We start from the raw sequence: 16,940 nt of genomic DNA, 5'->3' as shown, positions 1-16,940 counted from the left end.
TTTTAGGTGGGCCTTTTTTGAAGGACCATGTCAGCATTCAAAGTGTTGCCACTTCCTCCATTGTCACACTTTATTTTACTGACCTTGGTCAACAAGTCAGTTGGACCACAGTAAGTATCAATTTGAAATGCAATATACATGTCCCCCATTTTGCTTTAAATAATTTGTTGATAGACTATTTTTATCAACTAAGTTCATAGTGAAACAAAAATTGTACTGAATAATATTAAAATCTCCTATTCTTACTATGATCAGTCGCCAAAGTTCTATTCAAGAATTGGAACAATAGAAATTCACAGTTTATCTTTTAGCTTGTGGGGTTGTTATTTTGGCTCTCCTTCAAGGACAATATAAACTCTCATAATGGTAGAAACTGAATCTGATGGCATTAGGAAAATGAGGACTACATAAAAAATGTTAAGAGCTAAGAAGCAGTGAAAATACTGTTATATGCTGCATAATAAACAACATTTGGTCTACAATAGCCAACATATACCACTGTGGTCCCATAAGATTATAATGGAACTGAAAAATGCCTGTGCCTAGGGAAGCCACTGTGTTACAACGGCCTATAGTATTCGGTGCAGTAAGATGCTGTACAGGTTGGTAGCCAAGGAGAAACAGGCTATCTCTTGTAACCTTGGTGTGTAGTAGGCTATGCGATCTAGGTTTCTGTAAGTACACTCTATGATGTTCACACAAGGACAAAATTGTCTAATGACACACTTCCCAGATAGTATCCCTATTGTTAAGTTGAGCATGACCTGATACTAATTCACAGTTATTAAATTACTCATATGTAATAGAATAAAGCAATAGAATAGATTCAGCAACAAGAGGAAACAGTATATGATATTTAGTAACACAGGGAGTAAAGAGTTATTCCTTATAAATATAAGGTTACTTCAAAAAAGTTCATGGAAAAATAGAACTAAAAGAAAATACAAATCTTTTCATGACTTTTGAAGTACCTTCGTAATTTTAACAACAATATACAAAAAATAATGTTGTCTGTTTTTTCAATTAAATTAAACTTATTTTATGTGTACTGTTTAAACTTTGTTTTTTTTTTCTGATTACATTTTACTCCTTATTTGTAATGTTGTTACTTTTAATATTTTCTATTCAAAATGGCTTTCCTTTTTGCTAGCATTGACAATCAACATTATCATTCATTGTGCCTTGAGATTTTCCTTAACAGCTAACCAATTTTAAAAAGTACTAAAAGGGAAGACTAATTGATACATTATTATTTAATTCTCAAAAAGATAAATTTATGTTTACATTTATTAATTAAAGGATTGTCACATTCATTACTCTTCTAACAATCTACGCTTTTAACGTATATTGCCTTCCTGTATTTAGATAATTAGTTTTATTTTAGTGGAGTATTTTTTGTTAAATAGTTGTTCTAGTTTACAAAGTTTAGTGAGCTTTTGAGTACTAATTTGTTGCACTAAAAACTGAATTTAGAATTTTCTGAATTCATGTAAAGTGTATTATAATGTTTAGAAAACAATTTATTGATACACACATTATGTAAACAAAGTTTTTAATACTTAAATGTGATGCCTACAGAACCTAGCTAAGAGATTTTAGACAAGGAGATTTGATCTCCAAAGGTTAAAGTATTCAGAGAATCTTTGTTCACATTTACAATAAAAAGAAATACTGTTTACAAAAATTGTGTCAGGATGAGCTACATTAACTGTGAATTCATTAGAAATTCCAGCTGCATCATTTGGATAAGCACTGTGAAGAAAAAGTACTAAGGCAGAATGCTATAACAATTGTACTAGAAAATTATAGCTTATGTGAGAGGAAAGTCATCTAAATGAAAAAAGAATTCTTGAAATGGCTGGATATTTTTAAACCAACACTGTGATTCACATATCCTTTTGCTCCAAATGAGTCAATCCTATTAAATGCTAAAAATATACACATTACATTGCAATCACACCTACTTCATATCAACTAAGTTATACAAAAGCAGTATTTTACCATACATGAACTTTGTATACAATTATAAAATGTTAAAATGTGCTCCTATAATAAAGCATTTTAAAAATATTTTTTGTAAACAATCTATTTAATTTAGCAATAATAGTTTCACCAAGGAAAAATGTGCCACAAAATATTGAGAAATTTCTTGTCTCAACTTAATAAAAGACTTAGGAAAAAGGGTTAATATGATATTATAATATTTTATTATATAAATACTATTAATTAAACTAAAAATCCTATTCTGTTTCCACCATTTTTACATTCATTCATGTGTGTGAATAGTTCTATGCAATTTATCCCTTGCATAACTTCATGTATCTACCATCAAAGTCAAGACAGAGAATTGTTTCATCCCCAAAAAGGAACTCTCCATGTTTCCCCTGAGTATTAACACATATTTTTCTATCCTGCGGCAACCACCAATCTCTTCCTCATCTCCATATTTTTGTCATGTAGAGAATGCTATATAAATAAAATCAAACAGTTTTTTGAGAGAAGTATTTATTTTTCACTAAGCATAGTGCTCTTGAAAGTATCTCAACACAATAAAAGCCATCTATGACAAGCCCACCGCCAGTATCATTCTGAATGGAGAAAAACTGAGGGCTTTTCCCTTAAGAACAGGAACAAGACAAGGATGCCCACTCTCACCACTTTTATTTAACATAGTACTGGAGGTACTAGCCAGAGCAACAGGCAAGAGAAAGAAATAAAGGGCATGCAGATTGGAAAAGATGAAGTCAAATTGTCCCTATTTGCAGATGACATGATACTATATATAGAAAAACCAAAAGAGTCTATCAAAAAACTCTTAGAACTGGTTAATAATTTCAGTAATGTTGCAGGATTCAAAATAAATGCCCCCAAATCAGTGCCATTTATATGCTTAAATAATTAACTAACAGAAAGAGAAATAAAGAAAGTAAGCCCATTTACAATATTCACGAAAATAATAAAATACCTAGTGATCAATTTAATCAAGGAGGTGAAAGATCTCTACAATGAGAACTACAAACCACTACTTAAAGAAATTAAAGAAGATACAAAAACATGGAGGGATATCCCATGCTTTTGGATTGGAAGAACTAACTTTGTGAAAATGTCTATTCTACACAAAGCAATCTGCAGATTCAATGCAATCCCCATCAAAATACTAATGACATTCTTCACAGACATGGAAAAAAACAATCTTAACATTCACATGGAACAACAAAAGATCCTGAATAGCTAAAACAATCCTGAGCAAAAAAAATAAATAAAGCCAGAGGCATAACACTACTTGAGTTCAAATTATACTACAAAGCTATAGTAACCAAAACAGCATGGTACTGGCATAAAAATAGACACTCAGACCAGTGGAGCAGGACTAAGAACCCAGAAATCACCCCTCAGGCTTACAGCCAGCTGATATTGGACAAAGGCAACAAAAATCTACATTGGGGAAATGACTACCTCTTCAATAAGTGGAGCTTGGAAAATTGGATATCCATATGCAGAAGAATGAAAGTGGATATGCATCTCTCACCATATGGTAAAATCAACAGAAAATGGATTAAAGACTTAAGTATAAGACCTGAAACTGTAAAATTACTAAAGGAAAATATAGGTGAAACACTTCATGAACTAGGTCTGGACACAGACTTTATGAACATGAGCCCAAAAGCACAAGGAACAAAAGAAAACATAAACAAATAGGACTATATCAAATGAAAAAGCTTCTGCACAGCAAAAGAAACAATCAACCGAGTGATATGACAACCTACAGAGTGGGAGAAAATTTTTGCCAACTGTGCATCCAACGGGGAATTAATATACATAATATAAAAGGCACCCTAGCAATTACACAGTAATAAAAACAAATATCCCAATTAAAAATGGGCTAAGGAGCTGAACAGACATTTTTCAAAGGAAGATATACAATGGCCAACAAGTACATGCAAAATTGCTCAGCATCACTCGTCATCAAGGAAATGAAAATTAAAACCAAATTGAGATATCATTTCACCCCAGTTAGATTGGCTATAATAAAAAAGACGGAGAATAACAAATGCTGGAGAGGGTGTGGAGAGAAGGGAACACCCCTGCACTATTGGTGGGACTGTAAATTAGTACAACCACTATGGAAAATGGTATGGAGGTTCCTCAAACAACTACAGATAGCTCTCCTATACAATCCAGCAATCCCACTTCTGGGTATATACCCAGAGGAATGGAAATCATCATGTCAAAGGAAACCTGCTCTCCCATGTTCATCACACAGCTCTGTTTACAGTAGCCAAGATATGGAACCAACTTAAATGTCCACTGATGAATAATTGGATAAGGAACTGGTATATATACACGTATATGCCATAGAAAAAAATGTAATTCTCCCATTTGCAACAACATGGATGAGCCTGAAGAAACTTATGTTGAGTAAAATAAGCAAAGCACAGACAGATAAATTCCACATTTACTCGTAAGTGGAGCCAAGAGAGAAAGAAGGAAGGAAAGAAAGACCACAGTGGTGTGTTGGACTTTCAGAGGGAGATAACATACCTAGGGATACAAAGTGGGTTGGGGGAAAGGGGATGGGTGGAGGTTGGGGTAATTGGGTGGGGGATATGGGGTGCAAGCGCAATTTGTAGTAATGGGCATGTTGCCAGTACGGATCTCGCCTTCACATCTTGGACAGAAGGGGTGACAATCAGCTTTGCATCTCATGAATATTCATAACCAATAAAAAAGCAAAAGAGAGATCCATCCATACAGTTGACCCCTCTGTATGCATGGCTTCCACATCCATAGATTGAATCAACTGTGTATCAAAAATATTGGGGGAAAAAATTTCCTCTGTGCTGAACCCATACAGACTTTATTTCTTGTCATTATTCCCTAAACAATACAGTATAACAACTATTTACATTGTTTTAGGTATTATAATTAATCTAGAGATGATTTAAAATATATAGAAGAACATGCATGGATTATATGAAAATACTACCCTTTTTTATACCAGGGACTTGAGCATCTGTGGATTTTGGTATCCTGGGGAGGTCCTGGAACCAGTCCCCTGTGGATGCAGAGGGATGACCGTACTTGTTTCCTCTTCATTGATGAGTAGTATTTGGTTATATGGAAGTAAGGGAGTTTGCTTAACCGTTTACCCTTTTAAATACATTTGGATACTTTTCAGTATTTTGCTACTAAAATTAAAATGCTAGAACATCTGTGTACAGGTGTTTGTGTGAACATAATTTTTTTTTACTTATTTAAGAAACACTATTTAGTTTGAGAATTCTTTACATGTTCTAGATAAAAGTCCTTTGATATGTGCTTTGCAAATATTTTCTCTCAGTCTTTAACTTTTTCTTTTCATCCTCAGGATTTTTCATTATACAAATTTTCAATTTTAATGCAGTCTAATTTATTAAATGTGTTCTTTTAAGGATCTTGCTTTCACTGTCATATCTAAGAACTCTTTACATAACCATAGGTCTTGGAGTTTCTCTCCTGATAGTTCAATAGTTTTATATTTTACAATTTAGTAATTGGTTGTTTTTATTGTAAAGAAGTATGTACTTTTTAAATCTACAAACTTAATTCTTTTTCAATCTGCATTATGTGTTTTATAACACTTTTTTCTGTGGTTTTTGTTTGTTTGTTTGTTTTGTTTTTCTTGTCTTGCCTCATTTTGGATTAACTGTTATACTTCATTTTCTATTAATTATCTGTTATTTTGGTAGTTAAAACTTCTTTTTTTTTTTTTTTTTTTTTACTAATTCTACTGGTTACTAAAGAAATTATGGTGAGCACCATTGAAATATTGAACACTAATATAAATTGTTTCACTTTATTTTATGAATGCAAGGATACTTCATAAATAGTTGAAATAATTTATATTTGAGCTCCTCTTGACTCATCTGTGGTTTATTTTAATTACCTGTGTATTTCAAGCCAAAATAAACTACTATAATTTTATCTGATAAGTATTTATTTAGATTTATCATTTTTGCTGCAATTTAGTTTTATCTTCTAATACTGAGTTTACATCTGGTATTATTATTCTTCTAACTTAAGAACATCTTTAGGGTTTTATTCTAGTTATGCCATTGATAAATTATCTCAATTCTTGTTCATCTTAAAATGTCTTCATTTAACTTTTGTTCTTGGAGAATATTTTTGCAGAAAAAAAAATATTTCCATGTTGTAGGGTTTTGTTTTATTTTTTTTCACTTCACAAAATTTTATTTTGATTTCTGACTCCAATTGTTTCTGTTGAAAAGTCAGCTCTGCTCCTTTGAAAGTAATGTGTCTTTTATCTTGCTTATTTTAAATTTTTGTTTTGTTTGGTTAACAGCATTTTGACTATGATGTTCACAATTATGATCATACTTCTATTTATCACAATTTGAGTTAATAGTGTTATCTGAATCTCTTGTTTGGCACATGTATATATGTATATTGTATTTAATTCAAAAAAATAGTTACTATTATCTCCAACTGTATCAGTCCATTTTGTGTTACTATAACAGAGCACCTGAGACTGGGTAATTTATGAAGAAAATGAAATCTATTGCTTACAGTTTCTGAGTCTGGGAAGTTCAAAGTCCATGTGGTGGTGGTGACAGTGATTCAAGGATCTCACATTGCAAGATGGTATAAGCAGAGAGACCGAACAAGATAGACACTCCTCTTCTTTTTAAAGCCCTTAGAACCAGATCCCCGAACACCATTTTTAACCCATTCACTACAGCATAGGTCCTACAACTGAATCACCTCTTCAAGGCTCCATCTTTCAATTACCACAAAAGGATTTCCCATCCTCTTAACAGTCACAGTGGGGGCTAAGTTTCTAATACATAAAACATGGGGAACATAATTCTATGAGTTTTGGGGGAACATAATTCAATCCACTAAACCAGCTAATGATTCTCCGTTATTCTGTTTGTATATTCCTTCTGGCATTCATATTACATTTCCATATTTTTCTTTTCAACATTTTCAGATAGCTGAAATTCTCAACTTTGTCTTTTACTTTTTTGAATACATAAGTAGTTTTTTTTAAAGTCTGTGTCTTATAATCCTGTTATGTAAATGAATTTTAAATTCATTTATTTTGAATGTCTACTGTTCCTTTTCGTTTTGTCACAATATTATCAGGCTTTTTATACCTACATATTTATAAGGGCAGGAAATTTTATGTAAAAAAGTTTAAAGATAATTGAAGCTTGGAATGATATCATCTTCTTTCAAAGGTAATTTATTATCCTCCAGATGGACTAATGGCACTATTGGTTCTAGGTTAACTTGATCCAATCGATAATTGAAATGGCAATTTGATTGGCCAATCAAAGGGCAATTTGGTCTTGAGGCAGAGCTTCAGTACTAGTAAAGATACCCTGCACCCTTGGGAGATAATGAGCAACAATTTTTGTTCTTTCATTCCTAGGCACTGTCAAACAATCTACTCTTCTTACCAGGTTCTCAGGCTTCATATTCAAGGTTCAATCGCTTCTCTGTAGCTTGTTTCAAAAATCTTGATGTTCTAGTTTATCAATGACATAGAAACTCTCTGAGTTTCTAAACATTTTTAAAACATATAAAAAATATTTTGATCAATTTTTCTTGTGGGACTCATTATTATGCAGTGTTTGAATGACCTAGAATAGAATTATTCATTATATGCCAGTCATATAATCGTGAAACCCAAAGAAAAGAAAAGAAAAACAATCTGTTATGATACAACTTTATCTAGTATGATATTAACTTCAATAGTATTCACTAAGTACTGCAAAGAGATGTTACTATTGGGCAGTGGTCTTATAATTCTGTTTAGTATCTCTCTTATCTTTAGGAGATTAGGTGGGAACTACTTTATTTTTGTTGTGAATTTTCAACAACTCTGAAACATGCAATTTGTTTTGCTTTCAACTGCCAATTGCCATTTTAGAAAACAAGAAAGTAAATCTAACAACACTGTAATGACAATAACACTAAATACATACATATATATATACACACATATATATATATATATATATATATATATATAAAGATAGGATGAAATGCATTAAGCACAGTCCAAGCACATTAGTCATAACCAATTCATAATTGCAGCCTCTAGTTTTAATTTATATTTAAAAAAATGACTGTTGCCTTGCTATTTTTTCAGTTTAGACATATTCTAAATTGAAGATTCCACAGAGGTTCCAAAGACTTCCATGTATCTTGCTTGCCTAGTTGTTGCTTTGCCTCACACAGATTTGTCACCCCTCTCCCCCTGGGTGATGGAGCCACAAAGGATTACTCAAAGCCCATCTCTTCTGAGCAGTGAGAGGCCCTGAAGGGGTTAATTTCCCTGAACCCTCAAGAGAGAGGCATTCCTTTCTTTGGAAATTAACCACAAACTGTGGTTCTTTCCCTGCATTTATTCTCCAGACCAGGAAGTTACAGAAAAAGAACATAGGTGCTGTTATGGCTAAGTATAGTTTAACAAGTTTAACAATAGAGGCTGGTAACATCAGTAAAACAAGCAAAGTGGCATTCCATAATGCAATTTGCAAAAGGTTAAGTTGATCCACCAACAAAAGCTTGATCTTAGCAAACACTGTTTTTCCCCACAGCAATTTCCCCAGTGTTTTACATATCAATCAAGTAACTTGTCTGTCCTTGAGCCGGCAACCTTGTTGTGTTACCGAGACTTTAGCCCAAGGAAAGTTTCCTGTCTTTTACAACGTTAACATTTCTCTATGTAATTTTAACAAGGCTAAACCTGAAACTACAGGGCTTTGGAAAACTAGGCCCTGTGAAATACATTTGCTTTATGTATACTCCACACCTAGCAAAAGTAATGAATTTTGTATTTAAAGCAATGCATTAGTATAGTACAGAGAATATTTTAGAAAGAGGAAACATGAAATTAAAATTTAAATGTAGTGTATGTCTTCAAAAGTTAAAAAAATGTATATCTGATTATTTTGAATATAGAATCTCTCCTAAAATTTTGGATTACAACAGAGTTCCTAATCTTTGTAATTTCTTATGATTTGCTCGGGCTGTAGATGGGTGGGTGCATATCTGATTGCTAATATTTTTGCTTTTACTTTCTCTATTTTAATAATGGAAGATCAAGATTAATTTCATTTTCAGAGGCTGTCTTACTAATATTTGTCTACCAAGCCCTTGATTTTTTTCAATTCTAAAACTATTTTCTGATTATATTCTAAGTTTAATAAAATATCTTTACTCTCATCTTCTATTTGCACTATAATTAAATTTTGAAAGATATATTATCTAAAAATTCTTTATTATCACTCTTGTGTTTTCAGGATATATCCATCATATCTTGGTACTGTTTTTACCTCTGTGTTTCAGCATGCTAAATATTTGTAATGAAATATGCAGCCTTCTAAACATACTGTATATGCCAGCAGGCATTCCCAAATTATTTTTAAGAAATGATGGAGATAAGATTGTGGTTCAATTTTCTCTGATCCAAAGAAACTTTAACATTTTTATTAATTTAATGAAGAGAGACTTGTAGTCCAGGTTAACTATTGTTCATAAAATTTTTTATTCCTAATATATTTCTAGAGAAATATTTCTTGCTCAAATTTGGCTTTACTAGATCAGATGGTGTTGAAATAAACATTTTAAAATGTTTCTTGTACTAAAATAGTCACCCTCTTCATTTTTCCAAAATATTGACTAGAAAGTATTAGTATACATTCAAAAGTGGTAAACACTCTCCTTATATCTGAGTAATCAGTCACATTGTAAGCCATGAAATAAAGTCTCACAAGTGGGTTGACTTATATTGAACTGAGCAGATGTCTCATTGTTTTTGCCCTCACATAGATGTATTTCTTGGATCTTGAGATAACATATATTGCTAAAGGAAGAAATTCAGCTGAAGAAAACTAATATAAAAATAGACATTCATATATATGTTTATATATCCGTTTATACACACATATATGTATATAATTACACACATGCATGTGTGCATATACATAAACCATGAATATATATCATGCATTTTAACTATATAGCTGTACAAAATTCTCACCAGAAATGTGAATATGATTTATAATCAATGTGCACAGCTACATATTTGAGCAAAACACATGTAGATTAAAGTTTTCTTCTTCAGAAAACAAACACAGATGAAGACGAAGCAGTTAATGATAGCCAAATTTACCACTGTCTGTATTTTTTCTTTCATCTTTGAAAACTCTGAAGCCATTATTTCTCTTCTCTGAATATTCCAGAATTACTTTAACCTAGCTTTTGTATTTTTATTTATTTATTTATTTGTTTGTTTGTTTATTTATTTATTTATTTATTTAGGCATCTGGCCAACGTGGGGATTTGAACCTTTGACCTTCTCTAATCTAGCTTTATCATCAAAAGAAAGCCAAATAGTAAACAGTCACCAGATTCAGGAAACTATCAGAAAACCGGTCAGCCAATTAATCTTTCCACAATCACACGGTCTTGTTTTCAATTATATTTCTTTACCTTCTAGGTGTCTCTCTACAGATCATATATCTCTCCACACATATGATTACCCCCAGCTTAGCATTCGTAAGTCAATTCTTTTAGCTATGCAACTAGACTTAATAGAATTAAAGTATAAAATTTCCAAGGCAGAGGACTGAATTATTTGAATTAGGGTCAAATCAACCGAGTTTAAGATGATGGGGCCATGGACGAAAAAAAAAAAAGAAAAAAATAAACAACAGGAACTGTAGGCCAATTCACTTAGTGACAGGGACAGTTCATACCTATACAAGCTGGAGTGTGTATTGGGCTGCAGAAACACACAAAAAATACATTTATAATAGTTTGTTTAGTCAAATAAAATCTCTCTTGTGCCATTTGTAAAGAAATCACTTTATTAGGTTTAATATTTATTTTTATTTTAAATTAACTATTAATATATTATCCTTTCTCTTTAACTCTTAGTTGATTCTTCCAAGGAAGACATTATTTGCATTAGCATCTAGTCTAATTCTTTTAAAATAATGGCTAATCACTTGTCCATTTTATTGGTTTATGCAGTGAACTAATGCTCATGATAATAAGTAAACCTTAAAAACGTGTACAAAAATCTATTTAAATCACCTTCTTACTTTCAGGTATTTCTGGCTGAATACACAGGACCACTGCTATTATACCTTCTCTTTTATTTGAGGATTCCATATATATATGATGTGAAAGAAAGCTCTAGAAGATTTCGCCACCCAGTGGTACAGTAAGTGATACATATAGCAGTACAGGTTAAGAAGGAGATGAACTAGTAAGTAGATACTATGTTAATAAATCTTGTTTGTAAACCCAACTAAAGTAGATTCAATTTTAGGAAAATATACTTGAAGTAACCATAAAAAGTGTATATACATGAGTTTGAAAATTTATAAACATGGAACTATTAAGTATATGTTAAAGTAGAGGAAATTTAAGTTAATGATCACAGTTAAGAAAAAATATCTTGAAAAGAAGGTTAATATTCAAAACTTGAGAGGCCCTGCATAGGACTAAAAACATAAATACTTCTTTAAAAAACATTGAAAACACTGCATAGGAAGAAAATAATGACTTAATTCATAAATGGAGAAAAAACATTTGCAAGTTATATTTAGTAAGTCAAAATCCAAAATTAAATAGCACTTTGTAGTGTGACAGAAAAAAAAAAAGAGTAGCGTAGTTATCAAAGCAGACTACATAACAATGGTAGTTAACATATTGTGAAAATAATCTCTCTCTCTCGCAGCCCTCATATCTTGAACTATTCTTGATAATGTATAAGATATTTTATTATGATTGAAATAAAGAATTGGACCTAAGCCTATTTATAGATTTACATTTAGTTTGGCAAGGAACAGAGAAAAAAATAGTGCTTCAAGAGACAGACATCAAACATAATTAAATAGAATAATGATATTTTGGAATGAAATCATACTTGGTGAGTTACCAATTATGTGCAATGTGGCATATATGCAAACAGTAAGGCCCTAGTTGTATATGCTATTCTGGTTTCTATGATCTCATGGTAGAGTGTAAAATAGATCAGTGACCTACTTTAGAGTTATCATAGTATGATCCAAATTTCTCATTTAGGCTCTGCTACATTCCTAGTCTTAACCCAATTTTTTGTTTTCTTACAAAATGGAAATTTATCACTCAGGTATTTTTATAAATAATGCTACAAAAGAATCAAGAAATGAGGAAAGCTACCAATTCTCTCACCAATCCTTTGTACTCACAAGGTGACCTCCTATATTAAGACCATTGCTTTTGCTTGTCTTACTGCCTAGAAAGTTCTTCCCCCAGATATCCATGTTGCTTGTTCTTTCATGTTTTTCAGAGTTTGACTACTCTTTTAGATTTAGATGTACATATCATATAGAACATGTATCGCACATAATAGGGGCACGGTTATATATTTTATGAATTAATTAATAATAATAAATTCCCTGCTGACTTAAGTTAATGTTTGTTTAGTTATTCGTTTGATCTAAAGTCAGTATTACTCATATCAGAAATCATTAAATTATTTTTGTTAAAATAAACTCCCAGTCTGATAAATAAACTCAATAGCTGCAGAGTGAATAATATGGTGATTTTTATGCTCAATATTTATTGGTTAAACTATGTCATGTTTTATGCATACTGATTTTCTTAATGGCAACCAAAGGTTTTGAGATATTACATTTTTATTTATAACAAAATAGATACAGATCTTAATGGAAAATATATTCTTTTTAGTATAACCAGAAAAATACACCTCTGTAAATCAAATATGACACTGACTTTTAAATAGTTGGTATATAAAAATGACTGGAAGATATGGTAACTTGGAACACAGCAACAAAAACAAACACAAAAAGGGATAAAATATTATAATACATTAACATATAGGAAGGCAAAAACCAACCAAAGAAACAAAAACATACAAAACACCCTTACCAAAAAGCTGCATTATGACTTCACAGAAAATGAAATTCAAACTTTCTCAATCTTGGTACTTGGTAAAGGACAACCAGACAATTAAAGTTATGCTGAATATTATAAAATGTCAAATACATTCTAAGTAGGTTTTGGATATTTTTAAAACTTGTAAATTGCTTCAATCTTGAGACATTTTGATGTGAACACATTTGCAATTACTATTCTTATACCTACTCTTAGGGCAGATGTCAGCATAAGTTTATAATTGGTATTGGAAAGTATTTCTACTGTCATCAGAAGCAAATGTACAGAGATTCTTATGTTACTTTTATTATTAAATAAATTTAGAAATTTTCCAAAACAGAACATTAAACACTGTGTTTTAGTAACTGAAAACAGTATTTCCTGATAATACAATATTGTAGTAAAATAATATACTATATTATTATAAATTATATAATATATATATATATATATTTAAATGTCTCATGAATAAGGCAAACCAAGATTCTGGAAGGGAATTTAATGTTTATGGTTTGTTTTCTTTCCAGCTTGGCTTGCTTCTGTCATTGTATGCACTACATTCGATGTCTTTTGGAAACTTTATTTGTCCACAAAGTTTCTGCAGGACATACACCTTTGGAAAATTTGATAAAGGTGGGGATTGATATGCTTTGTAATTTTTAATTATTATTGAGAAATTTTATTGGCTCATTTGCAAAATATTTAATCATTTTTTCCTTAAGCCTAGATTTTTCTATTTATGTCTTAAACATTCTGCTTCTGAAGTGAAATTAATTTCTTCAGTGATCTATTTCATTTGAACCTAACCCTACATTGAAAGATTTGCCATAATCTTATGTTACAAGACAAGTTAGATACTCTCAGGAACCTTTTAATTTTACAAATACTTAGCATTGAATTCAGACTCAAGTGTCATTTGAAGAAGAAGCATCTCACATATGAACAATCCTATAAATATACATCTGAATGTGGTTAAAATGATGATACTATATCAATATTTATGATAGTTGTCAGTGTTGATAACAGTGTCTTTGCTCATCCAAGAGAAGGTGAATGTAGCTGTTATCAACCATCAAATAACTATCAAAAACTGGGAAATTTCTTGAAATGTTGAAGTGGAAATATGCATTAGACAACATGTTGTACTTCCATTTTTCTATTCAAATAATTTTTTTTAATTTAACTTATTTTTCAATTTAAAATTTGTTTGCAAATGGAATTATGTCCTTACAAAAAAATTTCTGGGTTTTGGCAGATATCTGCTTTCTATAAATAACAAGGCAGTCATTTTATTGTTGTCATTGTAATAAAACAGTAAACTCTAAATAGCTGCAACCTCAGAAATCACTTAGATCAGCTTTTCTTTTGACAGAAGATGTGAAAATTCATCGTATCAATTCAAGATGGGCATTATAGCCTGGGACTCCTATACTCAGGCCATTTCCATTTCTAATCAATCAAGATGCGCTAATACTAATGGTGAAATAATTCACTCTTTTATCTATTTATTCTTGGAAAAATGATTATTAGTGTATCTTTTGCAATAGAAAACATTATTTTTATCACTTTATTCATACTTATTACTTGATAGAAAAAACATTCTTGATAAATCGTTCTAAAACATGTTACATTTAACTTATATCTTTAACACTCATTAATATTAATGAGTGGAGCAAAGGAATATCAAAAAGGTACTTTTAAAGTGCTACTTTCCTGGGTGAAGAAGCATTACATTTATTCAGGTTAAATAATTTACACCGTTTTCCATATATAAATGCTGCAGTGTGTAGTATAAATGCTTGTGGTAATTTCAAATGATGTCATATATATTACATATTTTCCCTAACTTTAATTGTGCTTTGTTTTTTTTTTTGTTTTTTTTTTGCAGGGTTGTGCCTTTTATTGGGGATTTACTTCTTGGATTGCCTACTACATTAATCATCCATATTATACACCACCATGTATGTAGAATATCTTTTTAACTAACCCCATACTAGATTACCCACATTAAAACTCTGCTCTAAACCATATAGAAATGATCAACAACATGTCATACTGAAGGAATAAGTAAATAACACAAAAGCTAATTTAAAATTGCTTCTATATCATACTCTATTAAATTTTTATGTAGATTTAAAAGACCAAAATTGACTGGTATATTTAGATATTTTCTCTTTATAAGAATGCTGGCAAAAATTTTAATTGGTTGTAAAGCTCCAAAAGGACAGATAATAAAATGAAAAAGCAAAGATGAAAAAGAAAACAATTTACATAATTACAGTCATGTACTACAGCTATTAGATATTTTTAAAGTAAATAATAAATACTTAATTTTTCATATAAATATGATTCAATGAGAAAAAAGAGGCAAACTCTTTCTATGTCATATCTTTTCCTATGTGTAACTTAATTTATTAAATATCTTGGCCTTTGACTCATCTGAGCAATTTGGTGGAAAGTACACTGAACCAAACCTAAATCCTTAGTTCCTAATCTTGTGAACAAAAGGCCTGTCCTGATCAAGGAACTCCATTTCCTCATAAATTATAAACTTTTCTCTTCTCAGCTTTTACTGTAGCCCAAAAGGTACACACAGCAAAGTCCAATAATTAAATGGCTTCCCATTTAAATGGCAATTTTTATGTGGTCTTTTTCTGGCACTTATAAAGTTTAAGATAAACAGAAATGAATATGTATAAGCCTTATTTTTGACTTTAGAAAATAACTTAAACTTGCTTAATTTCTTTGGTAAAGTACTGATATAGAGAATTACAATGATCAAGGTCTTTGCTAAGATTAACAAATCTAGCTCAGTATGCAAAGTGAAGAGTAATTTATTGCAATGTTCAATCTTTTAACTCTTTTAAATACTAACAACTGTAAATATTGAAGGAGAAAATTTCCTGTTATCGTATAACTTATTTTTCAAATATTTTGTCATAAGATGTACTTAGTAACTTACAAACATTAACAGAAAAATATATTTGCTGTATACTATGTTAAGAATAGGAACTTCTAAAAAATGCTACTTCACATACAAAGGTACTTCAAAAAGTTTGTGGGGAAATAGAATTAAAACAGCCATTATGGAGAACAGTATGGAGGTTTCTCAAACAACTGCAGATAGAACTATCACATGATCCAGCAATTTTACTACTGGGCATATACCCAAAGGAATTGGAATTATCATGTCGAAGTGATACCTGCACTCTCATGTTCATTGCAGTTCTGTTTACAATAGACAAAATATGGAACCAACCTAAGTGTCATTGACAGATGACTGGATAAAGAAAATGTGTTATATACACAATGGAATACTACTCAGCCATAAAAAAGAATGAAATTCTGCCATTTGCAGCAACATGGATGAGTCTGGAGACAACTGTGTTAAGTGAAATAAGCCAAAGAAACAGAAATGCCATATGTTCTCACTCATAACTGGCTGCTAGGAAGGGAGGGAAGGAGGGAGAGAGTGAAGGAAGGAGTGAAGGAAAGAAAGAAAAGACAACAACAATATATTGAACTTTCAGAAAGAGAGAACAAACCTGAAGATAATAGCCATGGGGGGGAGGGAGGGAGGGGGTTTGGGAAGTGAAGGTCAGGCAAAGGACATTAAAAAAAATCACAGTTTGTAAGAATGAATATGCTAATAATAAATTAATTAATTTTAAAAAATTGCTAATAGTATATTTTAAACATTCTTACCACAAAAAAATGAGAAGTAGGTGAGTGATGGATATGTTAATTTGATTTAATCGATCAACAATGTATACATATGCCAGAACATTAAATTGTACCCCATAAATAGATACAATTATTTGTCAATTAAAAATAAAATAAAATAAATTAATTATTTTTTTAAAGATAATATAAATCTTTCCATGAACTTTTGAAGTATTCTCATATTATGTACAAAATAATAACAGAGATTGGTTTTGTTAATGTATGCAAAATATTTATTGAAAACAATATTTGTT

The 16,940-nt window shown here is 31.0% G+C and overlaps 1 protein-coding gene across 1 annotated transcript in view; it reads left to right on the top strand.

Annotated features, from left to right (window-relative positions):
* The window catches only part of TECRL (trans-2,3-enoyl-CoA reductase like), a 125,618-nt gene that overhangs the window by 81,584 nt on the left and 27,094 nt on the right, over nt 1-16,940 (top strand). Inside the window, exons 4-7 of the mRNA XM_063108083.1 lie at nt 7-110; nt 11,127-11,242; nt 13,491-13,596; nt 14,852-14,924. Coding sequence (XP_062964153.1) covers nt 7-110; nt 11,127-11,242; nt 13,491-13,596; nt 14,852-14,924 — 399 coding nt within the window. The remainder of the gene's footprint in view (nt 1-6; nt 111-11,126; nt 11,243-13,490; nt 13,597-14,851; nt 14,925-16,940) is intronic.

Source organism: Cynocephalus volans, chromosome 9, assembly GCF_027409185.1.
Source record: "Cynocephalus volans isolate mCynVol1 chromosome 9, mCynVol1.pri, whole genome shotgun sequence".
Classification (NCBI taxonomy): Eukaryota; Metazoa; Chordata; class Mammalia; order Dermoptera; family Cynocephalidae; genus Cynocephalus; species Cynocephalus volans.
Note: the sequence above shows the minus strand (reverse complement) of the source record. Positions and strands in the feature narration are given on the sequence as shown.